This window comes from Perognathus longimembris, chromosome 23, assembly GCF_023159225.1.
Source record: "Perognathus longimembris pacificus isolate PPM17 chromosome 23, ASM2315922v1, whole genome shotgun sequence".
In the NCBI taxonomy this organism is placed as follows: Eukaryota; Metazoa; Chordata; class Mammalia; order Rodentia; family Heteromyidae; genus Perognathus; species Perognathus longimembris.
In genome coordinates this window covers 20,110,866-20,133,254 of record NC_063183.1, presented here as the reverse complement: position 1 = coordinate 20,133,254, position 22,389 = coordinate 20,110,866, and the positions used below count along the sequence as shown (strand labels likewise).

At 44.4% G+C, this 22,389-nt stretch overlaps 1 protein-coding gene and 1 pseudogene across 1 annotated transcript; both read right to left on the bottom strand.

Moving 5' to 3' along the window:
- Positions 1 to 490: 490 nt before the first annotated feature.
- On the bottom strand, positions 491 to 4,134 carry Rps27l (ribosomal protein S27 like). Its single transcript, XM_048332355.1, has 4 exons — positions 4,024 to 4,134; positions 3,072 to 3,180; positions 2,203 to 2,313; positions 491 to 678 (listed from the first exon to the last, which is right to left on the bottom strand). The coding sequence occupies exons 1-4, from the start codon at positions 4,027 to 4,029 to the stop codon at positions 650 to 652; spliced, it is 255 nt and encodes an 84-aa protein (XP_048188312.1). The 5' UTR covers positions 4,030 to 4,134; the 3' UTR covers positions 491 to 649.
- Positions 4,135 to 12,840: 8,706 nt separating this feature from the next.
- LOC125340627 lies at positions 12,841 to 13,769 on the bottom strand (annotated as a pseudogene).
- Between the last annotated feature and the right edge of the window lie 8,620 nt (positions 13,770 to 22,389).

The window sequence follows — 22,389 nt, the reverse complement described above, 5'->3', positions numbered from 1 at the left end:
GCAAGAGTGCTTGCCTCATATACATGGAGCCCTAGGTTTGATTCCCCAGCACCACATATATAGAAAACGGCTAGAAATGGCGCGCTGTGGCTCAAGTGGCTGAGTGCTAGCCTCAAGCAAAAAGAAGCCAGGGACAGTGCTCAGGCGCTGAGTTCAAGGCCCATGACTGGCAAAAAAAAAAAGGATATAATGTATAATAAAAAAATGTTTAAGCTAAAGATCCCTTTGGGCCGGGAATGTGGCTTAGTAGAGTGCTTGCCTAGTATGCATGAAGCCCTGGATTCAATTCCTCAGTACCACATAAACACAAAAAGCCAGAAGTGGCGCTGTGGCTCAAGTGGTAGAGTGCTAGCCTTGAGCAAAAGCAGCTCAAGGACAGTGCCCAGGCCATGAGTTCAAGCCCCAGGACTGGCAAAAAAAATAAAAATCCCATACACAGTAAAAGTACAAATGTCTATCTTACACACACATACTTAAAGAAAAACAGGAGTTTTTCCATAATCAAAACTTTATTGAAAAACTGACACCAAAATAGGAAATCATGTGTACCTTACAAAATGAAACATAATTACATTATCTTGGTAGAGTCACTGAACTTCTGGTAAGGCTTTCTGTGAGGAAATGTAAATTCAGAAAGTTGTATAGATTATTAGTGTTGCTTTCTTCTAAAGGAACAACCTGCAAAAGAATTAAGAATGTATAGTGAACAAATTAATTACACCTCTGGTGTCATTTTAGTGGTAATAAGTACTTAAGTAAAAAGTTCAGGGAACATTCAGTTAGCAATTACACACAAATTATATATTCTTCTATATCATAAATCTGCTATCATATTATGAGTTTATTCCAATAGGAGAAAAATTATCACTATAATTTTTCACATGATATGAAGAAGTGATTTACTACCATGAGCCTCAATTCAATGATTAAACAATATGAAGACTCACTGAATTTTTAAAACTATTCTGATTCTCTAGCTTTTCCTTTTAAATTAGCATGTGCTAACTGTATGAAATAATGGGTTTCAGTATGATGTTTCATATGTACTTTGACCATACTGATTCTCTTTCCCCCAATTACCTAACTCTCTTGCCCCCCCCCTACCAACTGGTGCCCTTCCTTTTTCCCAAATAGCTCACTCAAAGCTAAGGAGAGCTTAACTAAGTAAAGCTTAGTAGAGCTCTAGTAGATCTCTGTCAGGAACTATGAAGAAAACCCTGCTACAGAGACACCTATTGAACCACGTGTCAGCACAGGTATCCAAGATTTTATTATAGCATACTTACATAAACTTTTCACACATCCTGCAAGTATAATGTAAGAATAATTACTTAAACATCTTGTGCTGATCAGGTCACACCAAATAGACCACAAATTTATTTACTCTAGTCCTCTGGTGACTCTCACAGAAAGAACATGGAATTCACAGTGCCACTTTCAAGTACTGGAAATCTGAAAGTATTACTTAACCACAAAACCTATTTACATAAGTATGCTTTTTTCTTCACTAGGTGAAAGAGTTAAAGCTAGATTTTTATACTAAAACCGGTGGCATTTTTATTGGTTACTTCTTAAAAACTAGTGATTTTTAAAAAAAGAACTGTCTTAAATCTTATTATTGAATACATATAAAACAAAATATCAGAGTTTTTTTTTTTTTTTTTTTTTGCCAGTCCTGGGCCTTGGACTCAGGGCCTGAGCACTGTCCTGGGCTTCTTTTTGCTCAAGGCTTGCACTCTGCCACTTGAGCCACAGCGCCACTTCTGGCCATTTTCTACATATGTATATGACGCAAGCACTCTTGCTACTAGGCCATATTCCCAGCCCCCAGAGAAAATTGTTTAAAAAAATCCTGTGTCCTGGGCAAGGAATATGGCCTAGTGGTAGAGTGCTTGCCTCATATGCATGAAGCCTTGGGTTTGATTCCTCAGCACCACATATATAGAAAAAGCCAGAGTGGTGCTGTGGCTCAAGTGATAAGAGTGCTAGCCTTGAGCAAAAAGAAGCTAGGGGACAGAGCTCAGGCCCTCAGTCTCAAGCCCCAGGACTGGCAAAAAATAAAAATCCTTTGTCCTCCTCAGGAGTTAGTGGCTCATAGTTAGTGCCAACCTGAAATGAAAAAGCTAAATGTGTTCAAACCTCAGTACCAGCATAAATAGAACAGAATATCTCATGGCTGGGTCAGAAATCCATAGTATATACCTTCTGTGAGCCTGGCTTTCCCTCCTGTAGGTTGGCACAACACTGTGGAACAGCCAACACAAAGAACCACTGTCTGAGCATGGCTAAAAACCGTGGTAATCTTGTAGCAACCTAGAAAAAAAAAAGTAACATTAAGTATGAAAATATAGCACCTGTTCAACATACTTCTAATATTACCTCAAAGTCTAGGGAATATTTTACCCTTAAATATTATCTCCTCTGCAGGGGACTTAGGTTTGAACTTAGGGTCTCCTCTTGCTGGGGCAGGTGCTCTATCACTTGAGCCACTTGGCCACCCCTCACCTTCACTTTGACCGACTAGTCACCTTTTAAGTACACTGCAGCCATATGGCTGACAGCTGCCATTCTGGGCAAACAGATTCAGACTGGAGAACCAACAGATTTTTCATTGCATTATGAGAAAGAGGAGTCATCTGAACAGCTTAAAGACTTAATAAGCAAATTATTACTTTCCCTTTGAATGTCCATCTTTAATCACTTCCCATCACAACAGGTTTCTATCCTGGTTTCATTTTTCTTTTTCAAATTTTTATTATCAAACTGATGTACAGAGAGGTTACAGTTTCATACATTAGGCATTGGATACATTACTTGTACTGTTTGTTACCTCCTCCCTCATACCCCCCTCCCCCCACCCCCTTTCCCTTTCCCCCCATGAGGTGTTCCATTCACTTAGACCAGTTTTCCAAGTACTGCTTTTGTAGTTGTTTTTCTTCATCCCATTTATTATTCTGACAAGACTGCCATCTCACTCTTGAGTCAATGGAGGAACCATATGACTTTAAAAGTACACACCATAACTGCAATGTAGGCAGACATTTACATAAGGAAACAAATTGAGATTTTACCTGGACATTTTACATCCATAAAATAAGAATTTGGACTTTGAACTAGCCGTTTCTTTTTATGTTTCTTCTTTTCATCTTCCAAGGACGGATGGAGTAAATCTTTAGCCAACTGAATTTAAAACAAAACAAAACAAAACAAAACAGAACATGCCATTACCGCTGGAATTAAGCCACAAAGCTCGCAGATTTAACCATATGGAAAAACACACACACGCAAATCAGAAGTGTCATACTCCGCGGAGGCAGTTACTTTTTTAAAAAATAACTGATAAATTCCATCAACACTTTTGTGTCCCTCCCCCCCCCCCCCCGGGGTCCCTGCGATGGGGTGTCATGATACCCAAGGCGCACTGAGCTGAGCAAAATAATCTCTGAAGAAAACCGAACCGCACTTCTATAAAAAGGAAGGCGGACTCGAGGCTCGGGGGGGGGGAGGGGGGCGACTAGAAACCACTCGAGCAGAGCGTCGTCGCCCCCTCCCCCACCGTTCCACCTCCGACCTGACCAGGGAGACAGAGCTCGGCCGGCCTCACCCCTGCTGGGTGAGGAGGGGACGAGGCGGGGTGAGGCCGGGAGGGCGCTGCCCCCCCACCCCAAAGGCCGGCCTCACCCCTGCGGGGAGCACCGAGCCAGCAAGGCGGGGTGAGGCCGGGAGGACGCTGCCCCCTCCCCCAAGGGCCGGCCTCACCCCTGCGGGGAGCCCCGAGCCGAGCCGGCAAGGTGGGGTGAGGCCGGGAGGGCGCTGCCCGCACACCCCCACGGCCGGCCTCAGCCCTGAGGGCCCGCCACGCGGGAGGCCCGCAGCACGAGTCCGCGTCGCGGCGGGTGTGTGGGGAGGTGGGGGGGGGGGTTGATGCAGGCGACCCGCCGCGCTCGTCTGGGCACACCCCGGGACCCTCGACCGACAGAACGCTCGCCGGAAACACTCCCGAGCCCGAGGTAAACAACTCACAGGCATGGCGGCCCACTCGCCGGGCTGCGGGCCTCGCGTCCGGCGACAGCTACCTCTAGCGAGCAGCACGCGAGCCGGCGCTCGGCCCCCACTTCCGGGATAGAGGCGAGCGGAGGGGTGGGGCGGCGCGGCGGCGCGGCGGCGCGCGCGCGCCCGGCCTCTCTAGGCGCTCCTCTCGGTGGTGCGGGAGGTCCCGCTCGGGGCGGCGTCGGGAGCGGCGCGCTGGGCTGCTCTGCGCGTGCGCGCGCGCGCGCTCACGCCGGCGGCGCCGCGCGGCCCCTTCTTTGGTGTGCTGGGCCGCTGACCGGAGGATGCCGCCGGACCGTGATGCGGGCTCGGTCCCCGGGCACCCCCGCCCTCCGAGGTTTCGAAGTCTGTCGCAGGCCGCGCCTGTACCTTAGGTTTGCTTTGCTCCAAAATCATAATTTGTTTGGGTTTTGCAGCAGAAGGGTTGAGCCCAGCGCCTCCTTAGCTGTATCACTGAGCTAACACTGCAGCTTCCCCCCCCCGCCCCCACTCCCCGCAATTGACCCTGTCTTTCGGAATTGCCCCGGCTGGCCCTCAAAATGGAAATGCACCTGCCTCCAGAGTAGCTGGGATTCCTGGCGTGTTCCACAACATCCTGCCTTGCAATCTCTTTTAAGCAGTAGCCAATTCGCGGCTGTGCTGGGTGCTTTTAAGAGAGGCCCTTTGCTTCTCTTCCAGAATTGTGCCCCCTTACTCCCCTCCTGGGATCGTGAACACTTTCCAGAACAGTTATCTCCAGCTTAAAAATGTGGCGAATGTCCCTATTCCCAGACGTTAACGGTATCTTATGTGGACAAGCTTGAAGGATGCATGTGTGACTGAAAACTGAAAAGCCCAGGAGGCACCTGAGCAGAAAAATTTCCCGTTGAATCACCTTCTGTTGCTCTCAATTCACATATAATAATTTTGGAAAATAGAAGAAGAGAGAGAGAAATTAAAATGATCACCTAGAAATGAACATCACTACTTTGTGTGTGTGTGTGTGTGTGTGTTTTCCTTGTGCAAGCCTTGAGGCTTGAACTCAGGGCCTGGACACTGCCCCCAAGCTCTTTTCCTCAAACCTAGCACTCTACCACTTGAGCCATAGCTCCATTTCCGACTTTCTGCTTGTTAATTGGAGATAAGAATCTCATGGATTTTCCTACCCAGGCTGGCTTCAAGTCAAAACCCTCAGTTCTCAGCCTCCTGAGTAGCTAGGATTGCAATGGTGAGCCACCAGCGCTCCCTAATCTTTCTTGATGCATGCCTTTGATCATTCTTCTGTCTCAAGTTGGTATGAAGAAAAGAAACCAAGGGACTATTGAATTCTGTTCCTTTGCCAACTTTATCTCTAAACTTAGGAAGACAATTTGTGTTCGTTTGGGGATGGATGAATAAGTTTACTGTAGAGAGCCCTACACAGGTTCACACATATATGTGTGTGCACAGGCACATATATGAAATACTTTGTTTTTCCATTTGATAAAAGCTGATTAAAAGGCTAATAGTTAAAGGAGTCGGTATTAAGAATAGGGCTGTATTTATTCACACTGGAGAACTTACTCAACTATTTATGGAATGCCTGCTATATGCCAAGCAGCAAACAATGTAATTGCTCTTGCCTGGGAGCACAGGAAGTTAACTCCATAGCCACTAAATTCCCCTGAGTGGCTTCCCTGTTTATAAAATGAAAAAAAAATCTATGCCTTTCTCATAAGGCTATATATATGAAGACAAAATAGAACTGTGCATACTTTACCCTAAATGTTCAACCAATGCTAAGTGTAATTCCTTGTTGCTTATTAACAATAAAGAAATCACCCAAGTGCCTGTGGCTCACACCTGTAATCCTACCTACTCAGGAGGCTGAGATCTGAGGATCCAGGTTCAAATCCAGTCCAGGCAGGAAAGTTTGTGAGGTTCTTATTTCCAGTTAGCCACCAGAAAGGTGGAGGTAGGGTGGGGAGCCTAAAGTGGAGCTGTGGCTCAAGTGGTAGAGCCCTAGCCTTAAAGGGGAGGGGGGCACTCAGGGACAGTGGCCAGGCCCTGAGTTTTAAGCCCAGCACTAGCACAAGAAAAAAGCCTTGTAAAATACAGTGTTTTAATAACAAGAATGTTGTATCTGTAGAAGATGACTTGCCTTTGATAAAAGCTGAGAGACTGTTCTTTCAAAATCCGATAGGTGGTACACGGAGCCATTAGTGCAGGACTAGTGCTGGCCAGATAAGAGTCTGAACATCCTGCTTGGGCAGGCAGCATTTTGGAGCTCCTTCCTGGCATGAGGTGTTTTTTGTTTGTTTGTTTTGCTTTTTTTTTGTCAGTTATGGGGCTTGAACTCAGTGCCTGGGCACTGTCCCTGAGCTCTTTTGCTCAAGGCTAGCACTCTACCACTTTGAACTACAGTGCCACTTCTGGTTTTCTGGTGGTTAATTGGAGAGAAGAGTCTTATGGACTTTTCCATCCAGGCTGGCTTTGAACTACTATCTTCAGATTTCAGCTTCCCGAATAGCCAAGATTACGGGCATGAGCCACCAGCACCTGGCCCATTGGGAATATTTTTATTACCACTAAGACAGTGAATAAAATGTCCATCCATATGGGCACTTCAGAGCCTCCTTTTTTTCTGATCAAAGGCAGGATATAGCTCTGTGGTAGAGTGCTTGCCTATCATGTGTGAAACCCTGGGTACAATTCCCAGAATAAAAGAGAGGGGCAGAAAACAGAAATTAGAAAATGCGAGAAACAATTGGACCACTGTGGCAGTCTACATACCGGACCACTGACCTTGAATACAGAAGAGATGACCTACTTGATCATTTTACTGAGCCTAATGTATCACACAGAATAAGAGCTCAGGGGCTGGGAATATATCCTACTGGTAGAGTGCTTGCCTCCTATATATGAAGCCCTGGGTTTGATTCCTCAGCACCACATATGCAGAAAAAAGCCAGAAGCGAAGCTGTGGCTCAAGTGGTAGAGTGCTAGTCTTGAGCAAAAAGGAGCCAGGGACAGTGCTCAGGCCCTGAGTTCAAACCCCAGGACTGGCAAAATACAAAACAAAACAGAATAAGAGCTCCATAAGAAAGTCTATTCTGCTATGTGTGTACATTCTCATGTGTGTGGTACTGGGGTTGAATTTAGGACCCTACCTTCTTGCTAGGCAGGTGGTTTTCCCAATAAGCTATGCCTTTGGTCTTTTTGTTTTTCTTGGTTTATTTATTTCAGATAGTGTCTCACTCTAATCAAACTGGCCTCAAACTATGATCCTCCTACTTCCACCTCCTAAGTAGCTGGGATTACAGGCATGTACTACTACCATGCTTAGCCTGACTTGTTAATTATATAGTAATATATAATTTCAAGTTAAGAAGGGACAATCTGCTCTAATTTTAGAGACAGCTTCAGTTTTTCTTTATATTTTATCAAGATCTGCTTGTTTAATTTAAATTCAGATTTTATGATTCTGGCTGAGGGATGAAACATAGAAACACAGGTTGTTTTGCTAAATAGCCCCAAAGCGGTTGTTTTGCTAAATAGCCCCCAAACTGACTAAAGATGGTGTTTTTCTTCTTAGGCTGACCTAGCATTATACCGTTGAGTTACATAAATATTGCTAACTGAAATCCTAAGTCTTTTCAAATGTTATGAAACCTTCTATCTTTCATGCTGTATTGGCATTTTAAGAAATTTAAGGAAGGGGGCTGGGGATATGGCCTAGTGGCAAGAGCGCTTGCCCCGTATACTTGAAGCCCTGGGTTCGATTCCCCAGCACCACATATACAGAAAATGGCCAGAAGTGGCGCTGTGACTTAAGTGGCAGAGTGCTAGCCTTGAGCAAAAAGAAGCCAGGAACAGTGCTCAAGCCCTGAGTTCAAGGCCCAGGACTGGCAAAAAAAAAAAAAAGAAAAGTAAGGAAGGCTGGGTGCCAGTGGCACCTATAATCACACCTATAATCCTAGTAACTCATGAGACTGAGATCAGAGGATCAAAGCCAGCTCAGGCAGAAAAGTCTCTGAGACTCTTAACCCCAAATAGCCAGCAAAAAGCCAGATGTAAAGGTGTGGCTCAAGTGGCAGAACAGTAGCCTTGAGTGAAAAAGCTAAGGAAGAACATGAAGCTCTGAGTTTAAAACCCAATACCAGCGTACACACACACACACACACACACACACACACACACACTTCTACATTAAATAAAATTCTAGTCTGACATCAATAATGTCCCTTACTTCCTTGTTCCACAAGCAAGTGCCCCAGGAAGTGACCAAGAGAGAACACTGCTGCAGGGAGACCCACAAATCTATTGCATCTAACCTGATCATCAGCAAAAATTCCCTGTGTGCTTCTCATAGACCACCAGGTAGGCATTGGGCAGCAGACCCTTTCTATGCAAGCAGGAGCCCTGGCCTGGCCCCTCTCCCTGCCACACGACTGTCTTAGCCAAGGTTCCTTGGGTTTCAAGTAACCAAGATACCTCATCCTTGCCTGAGCTAAAGTGGACAGTGTACTGGACATGGGCCAGGGCAGGAAGGGCAGCCGGGCCCCATGGGGGTGGCAACAAAACTCTGAGAGGCCACTGGGAGTGGGGACAGCTATGCTCTTGCCCCTCCCTTTGTCTCTTAGGGCGACCCAGTTTCTCATCTCTCCCTCGGACACAGCTTCAGTTTCCTCTCATAGCCCAGTTTTCTCTGACTTGCACAGGGCCCATCAGGAAACAGCCATGGCCCCTGGTTTATGCTGTCCTCATTCCACAGCCACTTGTGGCTGGCCAGAGGCCAGTGTCCCAATTCCAGATGGCCTACAGTGAATCCGGTGATCTTAGCTTAGAGAAGGGTGACTACCCTCATTATCCGTGGCCAGGGCACTTGAATAGTAGGTCCTCTAGAGGGGCCTAGGAAACACCACAAAGCACCCATTTTTCCCCTTCTTTTTTCCTTTTTCTTTTCCCTGATACTGGAACTTGAACGCAGGGCCCAGGTAGCTCTGAGCTTTTCTGCTCAAGGCTAGCACTCTACCACTTGAGCCACAATGCCACTTCTGGCTTTAAAAAAAAATGATTAATTGGAGATAAGAGTCTCACAGATTTTCCTGCCCAGGCTGGCTTTGAACATCGATCCTAGGATCTCAGCCTCCTGTGTAGCCAGGCACGAGGCACCAACATTCAGCTGACTTCCTCTGATTGGTTGCCACAGTTGCCTGGGGCCCAACAGCTGGTGACTGCAAGTCCTCTTTCCTCCTTCACACAATCTCTCTACTGCTCTACCTTCTCCCTAAATCACAGAGCATGAATTAGATGTCGGTTGTTCACTGAAAACAATTTTCTCCATGAAGGTCAGCAAACGAGTGATACTACAACAAAAACTCCTTTTTCTTCATAGAGAATAATGAAACCTGAGGGCCATGTAGCAAAGGGAGACACACCATGCCTGTAATCCTAGTTACCTGGGAGACAGAGATCAGGAGATCAGCATTCAAGGTCAGTCTTGGGGCACGGAAATTCATAAAACTCCATCTCAACCAATGTCTGGGCACCATGGCGTGCACCTGTTATCCCAGCTATGGGGGAAGCACAATGGCTGGCTTCAGGGGATCGTGCTTGTCATTCCCAACAATCTGGAGAAGCACAAGTAGGAAGAGTGCAGGCCATGCCAGCCTGAGCATAAAATAAAACCCTACCTTACAAAGAACCAATGCAAAAGGGACAGGAGGGGTGGCTCGAGTGGCAGAGTACCTACTTAGCAGGTATAAGGCTCTGAGTTCAATTCCCACTACTGCCAAAAACAAAAAGAAGGAGGAAGAGAAGGAGGAAGAAGAGAAGTCACTGATGTTTGGGAATATAAAATGAATTAAGACCCTCTCATAGTTTTCAAGGAGCCCCAGGTCATCTGATGTTAAGGCAGAATCTGTACAACACATTCATAACACAATGGCATGCCACACTAGAAGTACTAGAGAGTAAGAGAAAGCAATCATGTGTCAGTTTTTCGCCCCTATAACAAAACCGCAGAGAAAAACGAATGCAAAGGTGAAAGAATTCTTTGCAGAGGTTTCAGTCCATGATTGGCTGGCTCCATTGCTTTTAGGTGGGAGGAGCGTGTAGCTTTGGAGGATGCCAGTAACTAGAGAGAGGGGGAAAGAACCTGGGATGAGAACCTTCAAAGGCTCAGCCCAGTCATCTGCTTCCTCCACCTACCTCCTAATGGCCCGTTCAGCTAGGGACTCATCAATGTAGTAACGCATGGATGAAGTCAACCCTCTCACAATCCAATAACCTCTCAATAATGCTACCAGCTGGGGGCCATCCCTCAACATAGGAGCCTTTGGGAATCTTTTATATCCAAACCGTAACATCCAGGAAATAATACAAGTTATGATTTGTTGCAAGTGCATGTTGTTAGTGGAACCTATTTGGAAGATGGAAACCCCATGTTACTCAAACAACTATCAACAATTCCCTGGTGTGGTTGTGTGTGTGTGTGTGTGTGTGTGCATGCACGTGCTGCCAGAACCAGGATTTGCACTCAGGCCCTCATGGTCATGCTGGGCTTGCTTGCTCTTATTTGGTACTCTACCACTTACAACATGCATGGAATCCAGCATTTTCCTGGTTAATTGGAAATGGACTCCTCAGGCTTTTTTGCTTGGGCTGACTTCAAACCATGATCCTTTGGGTCTCAGCCTTTTGAGTAGTTAGGATTACAGAATGGTATCCAGTTCCATAGTGTGATTCTAAAAAGGACGAGTATGACTTTTTTTTTGAGATATAGAATTTGAACTCAAGGCTGCACAACTAACTAGGCAGGCAGTCTTGCTTGAGCTACATCTTCAGCCCATTTTCCTTTAGCTATTTTTCAGATAGGATTTTGAGCTTTTGCCTGGTGTTGGCCTCCTGCATAGCCAGGATGACACGTTTCATCAAATTTTTGCTGGGCTAGGCCTCAAACCACAATTCTAATCTGCCTCCTAAGTAGCTGGGATTATAGACATGAGCCACCACTCCCAGTTTAGGATCAGTATGCTTTCCAGTAAATCATGTAACCATATCTTTCAGTAAACCCATATGAGTAAGACTCAGACTTTATTTATTTGTTTGTTTTTGCTGGTCCTAGGGCTTGAACTCAGGGCCTGGGCACTGTCCCTGAGCCTCTTTGTGCTCAAGGCTAGTGGTCTACCACTTAAGCCACAGCGCCGCGTAAGGCTTTTTCTGAGTGGAGATATGAGCTCACAGACCTTTTTGCCTGGGCTGGCTTTGAACCATGGTCCTCATATCTCAGCCTTCTGAGGAGCTAGGATTACAGGCATTAGCCACCTGTGCCCAGCAGACTCAGATGTTAAATAAAGAAATATATCCTGCACAATCCTGATAGTGTTGCATTATTTTCTCTGTATACTGCTATCTCTAGCAGTTCCAGTCAGTTCCTCACCTACCACCAGCAGGACCCAGTAGATCTTGGTGCTGAGCTCCAGTAAGACATTTGAGATATTCACTGACTCCAGGATTGTCCCTGTACTTCAGTACTAAACCCACTCTCTGTCCAGGTATTAGGGGCCTAATTGGGCTCTCTTACATTAGCAAGTCTGCACTCAGGAACCAGAGCCTTAACCATGGTAGCAGAATGCAGGATATACTCCAAACTTAGGAGACTTTGGGTAAAACAAGATCCAATTCTCCCTTTTCATTTCTATGCAGCTTTACATGACAAAACCTGTCGTGATCATCATTAATTAAAGCTGTCACTGTGGCCCTCAGAAGTGGGGCTGAATTAGCCTACTCATTTTACAGCCGACAACACATATAGAAAGGCTTGGGGATTTGCTGAAGTGGTGTTCAATCCAGGAAGTCTGGCCTCGTTCCCTTTCTAGCCCGTTCTTCTTCAAAGTGGCCAGCTTTAACTCTAAGCAGCTTAAGGAAATCAGCTGGGAAAAAGGGCTCGGCGAGGCTCTGGCATGGAGACGGACCAGGGATCATTGTGTAGCCTGAATCTTTGGAAACAGCCATGTCATATTGTTCTACTTTTCAGGAAGAAAAAAAGATTATTAAATATCCCCACAGAATTTGTTCTGTTAGATCGGAGGCTAAGAGCAAGCAGGACATTGGGACAAAGTTGGAACATTGCTTCATTTGGTCCAATGAGAAAGTGGCCTGCCCACAATCCACATTTCAACCTCATTGAACTCAAGGGCTTGGTGCTTGCTAGCCAAGCACTCTACTACTTGAGCCACGCGCCCAAACCTTTTTGTTTGTTGGTTGGTTGTGGGTCTTTTTTTTTTTTTGGCCAGTCCTGGGCCTTGAACTCAGGGCCTGAGCACTGTCCCTGGCTTCTTTTTGCTCAAGGCTAGCACTCTGCCACTTGAGCCACAGCGCCACTTCTTGGTTGTGGGTCTTGAACTCAGGCTCTGGGTGCTGTCCCTGAGCCTCTTTGTGCTCAAGGCTAGCACTCTACTACTTTAGCCATGGTGCCACTTCCGGTTTTTGAGTGATTCATTGGAGATAAGAGTCTCACATGGACTTTTCTATTCAGACTGGCTTCAAACCAAGATCCTCCGATCTCAGCCTTCTGAGTAGCTAGGATTACAGGCCTGAGCCACCAGCTCCCAGCTCCTTTTTTGCTTAAGTTTTTTTTTTTTCTGCCTTTGCCCAGGGTTGGCATTGGGTAGTAATCCTCCAACTTACAGCCTCCTGCATTGCAGTGATGACAGTGTTCTGTATCTGTGGGTTTTATATCTGCAGAACCAACCAACTATGGATCAAAAATATTTGAAAAAAAATCACATCTGTGCTGAACATGTGCCTATATTTTTCTCATCATGATTCTGTAATACACTGTAGCAACTAATTACATAGCATTTTATTTATTTATTTATTTATTTTAAGGATAGTAGATGACTTTATTTGCCTTTCCCAGCCTTGCTCTTCCTCAGATAGAATTCCAGCCCCTTGCCTTCTAGCACATAGCCATCTGCTCAGCCACAGTGATCTGGTCTGGATGCAAGGGCGAGAAGCTTCCCCTAGGCCTGGGAATATGGCCTAGTGATAGAGTGCTTGCCTTGCATACATGAAGCCCCGGGTTCGATTCCCTAGCACCACATATATAGAAAAAGCTAGAAGTGGCGCTGTGGCTCAAGTGGCAGAGTGCTAGCCTTGAGCAAGAAGAAGCCAGGGACAGTGCTCAGGCCCTGAGTCTCAAGCCCAGGACTGGCAAAAAACAACAACAAAAGGAAGCTTCCCCTGCTGGAACTGCTCCTCCAAAAGACAACTCCTTTTGGCATTCTTTTTCCTCTCATATTTCTCCTGAGTTTCCTTAGATCGCTTTTTGTTTAAAATCTCTTCCTCTTCAGGAGTCAGCTTGACTCCCTTCTTGTGGCCCAGGGGCAGTGCATAGTGGGATTCGTACCACAGTCGGTACAGTGTGCTAACAATGAGCACTGCAGTTCCTCACCAGGGTCTTGGTGGGGACCAGCTCGTTATTAAATGTATTATAGACAACATCAATGGCCCTTGTTTTATGAGTACAACACTCAGAGCCTCAGGAAACGTTGTCCACATCCAACCTCAGAGCACAGTATTTCTTGTTGCCGCCCCAGACCTTGGACTGTATGTATGCTACAGGGACTAATCTTAGTGTTCGCCACAGGGCATCCTAGCTCCTACTTCTGCTTCTTGTGGTAGGACTTCCTCTTGCTCCACCCCCCCCCCCAGGTCTTGCGGCACTTGTGCCAGTTGTCCCAAGAGATGCCCATTGCTTGGCACTGGCTGGAAAAGCACTTACTTTATATTAGGTATCATAACTCATCTGGATTACTGAAGCATATCAAAAGATGTAAGCTACATACAAATACTACACTATTTTATAAAAGGGACTTTAACATCTACACTTTTTGGTGTCTGCAAGTGGTCCCGGAGCCAGTCTCCATGAATAGTGAGGAATAATTGTTTATTAAATAATGATTGTATATTAAATATTTCAAAATCAAAGCTGAGTGCCAGTGGCTCATGCCTATATTCTTAGCTACCCAGGAGGCTGAGATATGAGGATCACAGTTCGGAACCAGTCTGAGCAGGAAAGCCTGTGAGACTCTTATCTCTAATTAAAAACAAAACAACAACAAGAAAAGAGCTGGAAGTGGAGCTGTGGTGCTAGCCTTCAGCATAAAAGCTCAAGAAGAGTACCTAGGCCCAGAGTTCAAACTCCAGGCCTAACACACACACACACACAGACACAGGTACACAGACAGACAGACAGACAGACACACACACACACACACACAAAAAGCATTTCAAAGTCAAAACTACTCTAACTGTAGGCCCAGACCCATGTTAGTAAAAGACAAATGAAGGCCCATATATCATGTTTAAATACCTAGGAGTTAGGAATGAGCCAAGCACCAGTGGCTCATGCCTATAGCAGTAGCTACTCTGGAGCTCGAAATCTGGAGCCGGAGATGTAGAGGATCAAGGTCTGAAGCCAATCTTGGCAGAAAAAGTCCAAGAGAGTCAATCTCCAATTGAGTAGCAAAAAGCTGTGCTGGAAGCATGATTCAAGTGGTAGACTGCCAACAATGAGCAAGAAAGCTGAGCCAGTGCAAGGCCCTTAGTTGAAACTCCACTACCAGCAAAACAACAAATAAATGAGGATGGAAGCTAACAAACTGACTTCCTGCTTTGACTGATAATACATTTATAAGGACCCAGAAAACCATCAGAGTACCACACGAGAATGTGGTGACTCAGGAAGAATAGTCCTAGCTTGTATGATACCCCCTCTTTCCCACCCCAGGTCTGGTGGCACTAGGCACAAAAAGTCGACCCCATAAAATTCGGGTCATCCCTACATCCACTTTGACCTGTGGTGCTATGCCAAGGATAAAATCCACTCTGAGAAGGATTGATCAAGGCTGGGACCCACACAGTCCTGGTCGACATATCAAGACATTGTCTCAAAGAAAAAGCTGTTATTAAATGAGTGAAATATGCAGAGCACAAACTATAATTTACCCACATGACTCAATCTTGCTTTGATGACTCACAGGTCCTTTCAAGGATCATGCATTTCTCAGCATTATTCCACGTGTTCTCTTGGGGTATTTACATGTAGCCAAATGGTTGAAAGGGGAATTCTACAGTGCATTTCAACATTAAGTGTATGTGTTTAAATGTCAAGTATAGAAATATTCCCTTTTATTACCATCTAAAAGAGACACATCACAGGGCAATTGTTTATGAAATCAGAAGATTCCAAATGAGGAGTGCTAAAATGGCCTGTATTTACAAGGCTTAACCAGAATTCATGGCCCTTAACCCTCACAGTAGACTATTAGTATTGTTAATGTATTATTGCCATTATTTAATATTATTAAAGCCAATCATTAGATTATCATTTGATAATTAATGCAAACATATTTAGCACTGTGTAGCTAATATATGCCCAGCTCTGTGTTAATCATTAAGGTAACAATGTGAATATAATTCATCCTCTCAAGAAATTTAAATAGTTCATCTCTAATAATATTTCATAGTGCAGATCATTTTATAACACTTTATTATTATTATTATTTGCCAGTCCTGGGGCTTGGACTCAGGGACTGAGCACTGTCCCTGGCTTCTTTTTGCTCAAGGGTAGCTCTCTGCCTCTTGAGCCACAGCGTTACTTCTGGCCTTTTGTATATATGTGGTGCTGAGGAATCGAACCCAGGGCTTCATGTATATGAGGCAAGCACTCATGCCACTAGGCCATATTCCCAGCCCCTTATAACACTTTAAATGTCAGTGGAAATTAGCCTATGTGACTGTCTGATACATTCTATAATTCACTCAAGCTACAGAACACTACAAAGAATAATGGCGAATGTTAGCTTGACAGTCTTTTTTTCCTTCTCAAAAACAAAGCACAGGCACACATACAAAAACAAAACATACAGAATATTATTGAGAAATCAAGGGTTTCACTCTTTGCACCGTCACGAGTCTGGGTAGATAAGCTTCTGTTTTTAGTTGATTGTGTGTGTGTGCCTGTCCTCAAGCTTAAACACAGGGCCTGGGCGCTGTCCCAGAGCTCTTTGGCTCAAGGCTGGCTCTCTACCACTTGAGCCACAGCTGCACTTCTGGCTTCTTTGTGTGGTTAATTGGGAATAAGAGTCTCATGAACTTTTCCTGCCAGGGCTGGCTTTGAACCATGATCCTCAGATCTCAGCCTTCTGAGCAGCTAGGATTACAGTGTGAGCCACTGGCACCTGGCTTATAGTTGATTTTTATTTCAAGCCTTAGGTTATGATGGGGGTTGGGCAGCAGAGGATCCTGCCCTGGTACTCAAGAGAACCTGGGAAGCAGGGGCAAGTTTCTGAGTCTAGTTTGTCTGGGACTGTGGGAATAGACCCTGCCAACCTTCCTGAGAGCTTCCTGGAGAGCTGTTGATTCTGATCTTGTCAGCAGATCTTGCCCATTTGGCATCTTTCTACTTAAACAAAAGGGTTTCAACTAAGTCAGTTTCCCAATGAATATTCTGCAGAACACACGTGCCATAAGACCAAAAGGGAGGGGCTGGTGATATGGCCTAGTGGCAAGAGTGCTTGCCTCATATACACGAGGCCCTGGGTTCACATTCCCCAGCACCACATATATAGAAAATGGCCAGAAGTGGCACTGTGGCTCAAGTGGCAGAGTGCTAGCCTTGAGCAAAAAAAAGCCAGGAATAGTGCTCAGGCCCTGAGTTCAAGCCCCAGGACTGGCCCTCCCCCCCAAAAAAAAAAGACCAAAGGGAGTTTGCCATGGCCAGTTATGGACAGGTTCATGCACCTCAGCGTGTTAAAGCTTCGGAGAGGTTGAAGGATGATGTCCATGAACAGCTTTCCTCTCCTCCATTCACCTACTCATAGCTGTTGATTCATCGGCTGCTCGGAGACACATACCCTTTGAGAAACACTGGAATAAGCAATCTCTCCAGTCACTGGTGTGATGGCATCTTAAGCAGAAAATAATCTAGGAAAATCAGAGGTCCTCTGAGGCTAGGTGTTCGAGTCACTTTCATAAATCAACTTCTTACATTCTATATTCGAATAATACCAATGAGAGGAATTATGAGGAAAGTTTGAAAAGCACCAGTAATTTAAGTGCTGGTGGCTCATGCCTGTAATCCTAGTTACTCAAGAGGCTGAGATCTGAGGATTGTGGTTTGAATCCAGCCCAAGCAGAAAAAGTCCATGAGACTCTTATGTCCAGATAACTACCAAAAAAGCCAGAAGTGAAGTGGAGCTCTGGCTCAAGTAATAGAGTGCTAGCCTTGAGCACAAAAGCTCAGGGACATGAGTTCAAGCCCCAGGAACAGTACCAAAAAAAAAAAAAAAAGAAAGAAAAAGACAAAGACAAAGAATTTTAGGATTCAGTTTCTTTTCATGCTATTTGCTTATTAAAAAATAAAAATTCCTTGCGTTTATGGCTATGTAAACAACTTTTCACAGCTGTGAATTGGCTGTCCTATACAAGGTCCCAACTCTAATGTAGCCTAGTCTCAAAGTAAAGAGCCAGGCAATTTGCATTTCTTTTTCCACAAAACTGCTCCCGAGTAGCAGATGGGGAAACACAAATGTTTTGCTCTAGAGACATATGGAAACCTCTCTGTTTCTTTCATAAAAATCTCAATGAATATTAAGCCCCAATGATGCTATTCGTGGCAAAAAGATTAAAATATTGTAATAATCCTTCAAACAGGCCTAATTAGGCCATTGAACTACTTGGATTTCTACAAATAATAGGTGGAAATTACTATGTGATTGGGATTTCGTTAGCAATTTTTTAAAAAATCTGATATTCATCCTGACCCAAAGAGATTCAGTTTTGTGTGTGTGTGTGTGTGTGTGTGTGTGTTTAGCACTCTACTAGATTAGCATCATCATTTTCTGTTTAGTCTTTGAAACAGAGTGGCTCACTCCTGTTATCCTAGCTACTCCAAAGGCTGAGTTCTGAGGATCATGGTTCGAAGCCAGCCAGGCCAGAAAAAGCACATGAGACTCTTATCTCCAATTAGGCAGCAAAAAGCTGACAGTGGAGCTGTGGCTCAAGTGGTAGAGGGTCAGCTTGAGCAACAAAGCTTAGTGACTGTGCCTAGTCCCTGAGTTCAATCATGGCACACACACACACACACACACACACACACACACACGAATAATCAAAGCTCTTAGTTTAATTTCATGATAACTCCTCAGAACTCTACAGTTCTGTGTAAACAAGGAGAACAAGCAATGTTGCAAAGAGACAGAACATTTTATCAGATGTTCTGGAGGAATTGGACATGTTCTCTGATTTTAACTCTGTTTATAAGTCTTGGCTGTTTAATTACGAAATAACTCTCCCAGTTTTTCAAGAAATGATTAGCCATACGAAGCAGGAATCAGAGGCAAGAATCTGGTTGGATTTGGCTTAAAATATGAAGCAGGGGGCTGGGAATATGGCCTAGTGGCAAGAGTGCTTGCCTTGAATACAATGAGCCCTGGGTTCGATTCCCCAGCACCACATATATAGAAAATGGCCAGAAGTGGCACTGTGGCTCAGGTGGCAGAGTGCTAGCCTTGAGCAAAAAGAAGCCAGGGACAGTGCTCAGTCCCTGATTCCAAGGGCCAGGACTGGCCAAATAAATAAATAAATAAATAAACAAACACATTGAATTTAAAAAAAAACAAACAAACATGAAGCAGACTTTCATTTTATCTGTCCCTTTAACTCAGTACCTTAGTGACAGTAAACCACTGCCTCAAGAAGTATTGAAACTTTGCACTTCTTGGAAAGACAGAAGTACCAAGGACTTGAGTCATAAGGGTGAACTATATGTACCTTAGAACAAGGAACTGGGTGTCTCAGGGCCCTATTTCCCAGAACCACACCCTACCTGGGACTCCAAAAAAAAAAAAAAATCATCTGAGGCTGCTGGAAGATCCCTTCATCCACCAAAGGATTTTGGTGAGGGTGGGCCTAGGACACCATGCTATGAGGCCGGGAACTCCAGACTGCAGGTATTCCGTCACGGGAGCATGGATCAGCAACCTGAGCAAGGCGTTTTCTGATCCTGTCCCCTAATATGTATTGATTTGTGCCAATATTGGAGTTTGGACTCAGAGCCTGGGCACTGTCCCCTGAGCTCTTTTTGCTCAACACTAGCACTGTACCACTGGAGCCATAGCTCCACTTCTGGCTTTTTGGAGGTTAACTGGAGATAAGAATCTCAAGGATTTTCTTGCTTAGGCTGGCTTTGAACCTAGTCTTAGATCCAGTCTCCTGAGTAGCAAGGATTATAGGTGTCAGCCACTGGCACCTGGCTTATTTAAACTCTTGGAAAGGGGAATTCTCTTTATTCCAATCTGTTTGAATATGGAAGCAAGGGACCCAGGAGTTTCAGGAACACATTTTACTACTGCATACTACTTTGAAGAGCAGAGAGATGGAGATAGAGATAGAGATAGAGCTAACGAGAGCGAGAGCAAGAGCGAGAGCGAGAGCGAGAGCGAGAGAGAGAACAGGTCCCAGGTAGGTCATGAACTCTCATCTTAATGAACTCTTAATGACCTATATGTGATTCTTTTCCATATAGATGATCAAACAAGTCTTTTTAAAAATTAATTTATTTAATTCATAAAGAATATTTTATTAATACTATAAGCATCCCAACATGTGTTAGGAGTCTGATTGGGACTTTCAGTAATGTGGACTCAGCTATCAGATCAAAGATCAAAGTCTGTTTTATGGTTGGCTAGCAAAGACTTCCTCAGAGATGTAGCTTAGTAGTGGAGCGCTTTAGTGTAGGCTTCTGGGTTCTATCCCTAGCACTGAGAAAAAGAAAGACTTTCAAAACTTGTTTTCAGGATGCTCTATCCCACCAAGTATTAATAGCTCACGTCTAAAACCATAGCTACTCAGGAGCCTGAGATTTGAAGATTGAGGTTCAAAGTCAGCCTAGGAAGACACATCTGAGAGTATTCTCTCCAATTAACCACCAAAAAGCTGGAAGTGATCTGTGAAGTACAGTTCCCAGGCTGTGAGTACCACACACACACACACACACACACACACACAGGCCAAAACTTGTTTACAAGACACTATCCAAAACACATGGTACATATTGTACATAATGCCTAAGTTAATATAAAGGAATGTATTGTGCTAACATTTTATCAGAAACCTTTTTAAAATTTTTAGGTAGTTTGTGAAAAGGAGTTTCAGTTCCTCAAGTCAGAATATGAGTATAATGCATCTTGATTGTCACCCCTTCACTATTTACTTATATTTTTATACACAGTAGCTGTACAGTGGGGTTTGCACTGTGACTCTGTGAGATGATCCTATCAGAAGAGTTGCAACTTAGAGGCTTCCTTTTTTGTTGTTGTTCTTCTTTTTTTTTTTTTTTTTTGCCAACACTGGGGCTTGAACTCAGAGCCTCATTCTTGGCTTTTTCTGCTCAAGGCTAGCTCTACTCTGGCTTTTTGATAGTTAATTGGAGATAAGAGTCTCATGGCCTTTCCTGTACAGTCTGGCTTCAAACCTTTATACTTATCTCAGCCTCCTGAGTAGGTAGGATTACAAGTGTGAAACACTGGTACTCAAAAAGGGGCTTCTTTTTTATTCTGAGTACCTAGGGATTCATTACTGGCCCCAAGAAAAGAATTGTCTTCATCTGGTCATTGGCCTGGATTCTTGCCCATATTTATTGGGCTTATGGTAGAGGTAGTCTTACCTTGGTCATGTTCAGACCTCCACCATATCTACACCATGGCTTTGTCCTAGAAGCTAAGTTTGGAAAGACTCACTCATCAAGCAGATAAAATAATTTCATTGTCATCTTTTAAAGCTGTCATCTCACATTAAAAAATTTTTTTGCATCCAATGGAAATGTACAACATTTTAACAAGCAGTTTTCCAGGAATACTTGTCCAATCAGACTAGAAGCCTGCTCCATCAGGATGGATGCTCAAATAACCAAGAGACATCTGGCCAATCAAAATAGGTGCCTCAGTGATCTGAATTAAAAGCCAGCTAATCAGAATGAGCACTTGACTCCCATCACCCTACATACAGTGCATCCCAGTGAACTATCTGCCTTCCATATTGAACTTTTCACTTGTGTGTGATCTTCCCTCAATTAGCTGAGAGAAAACAGAGGCCAGGGACCACATGACAGATTTCTCCAGGTGGCTTGCTGACCTGGCTTCATAATGGGAGCTTAATGAATATTTGTTTGAGTGGACATAATTCACTCAGGGACTGTCAGGGCGGAAGAGTACAGTTCCTCCCTCTCTGATGAGGATAATTATAGAATTCTAACACCAGAATAGCACTAAACAAATAGCATGTCTTTAGACGGTGCACAGATAAAATAAATTGGTATTTTTATGGGCTTATCATTCAAAGTGATCATGACAAGCTAGAAAAGTAACAGATAGGCATCCCGATTTGTTAAACACATAATGCATGGTGTGCTCACCCAGAATGAATAACATATGAATGTAAGTGAGGAGTATAAATCAGTGGGTACCTGCCTAGGTTTTAACAGCAAATCATAAACCAAATGGTCCCAAATGCTTTTTAGTCACTCATCCAACAGAGCCTACTACATGTAAATAAACTGCTAGAAGCATGCTGGACATGCAGTAAGAAATAAGCAAGGTCTAATTCCTCACAGAGATCAGTGATCTTTTTTGTTTGGTTTTTGTGGTACCAAGGTTTGAACTCAAGACCTCAGACTTTCTAGGCAGGCACTTCTACCACCTGAGCCATGGCCCCAGCTGCAATTTTGCTTTAGTTTTGCTTTAGTTCTTTTTCAGATAGGGTCTTTCTTTTTTCCCCAGGGTTGACCTTGGATAGCCATCCTCCTACCTATGCCTCCTGTGGTTGGGATTATAGATGCACACACCACCATGCCCAATTAGTGGGTTAAGATGGGCATCTTGCTAACATTTTGCCCAGGGGTGGCTTTGAACCCCAATCATCTTGATTTTCATCTTCCAAGTATAGCTGGGATTATAGGCGAAAGAACTCAAGTGTTGAAAGAGAGCACAAAGAAGCACACACACCATGCTACAACAGAAAGAACTTATTCAACAGCTGAGTCATCATTCCATGAGGAAGTACCATGAAGGACATCTTTGTAGTGCACGGGGACAGCTGTGCCCAGCAGATGGCTCAGTGCCAGCACCCAAGAGTGCTGGACAGCAGCATCAAACTGATGGTGTAGACCAATGGCTAGGGACTAATTTTCCCTTTTCAGGCACAAGTTGATGCCTGGTTTTCTATTCTTTTTATGCAGGTACTGGGGCTTGAACTCAGGGCTTGGCAGGGTCTGGGTGCTTGATGAATACAATTACTGGGAGGAAATATCCA

Coding starts and splice junctions, on each gene's coding strand:
- Rps27l (XM_048332355.1), bottom strand. Junction 2,314..3,071: donor TATGGATGTAAAATGTCCAG/GTAAAATCTCAA, acceptor TTTTTTTTCTAG/GTTGCTACAAGATTACCACG. Junction 679..2,202: donor GAAAGCCAGGCTCACAGAAG/GTATATACTATG, acceptor ATTCTTTTGCAG/GTTGTTCCTTTAGAAGAAAG.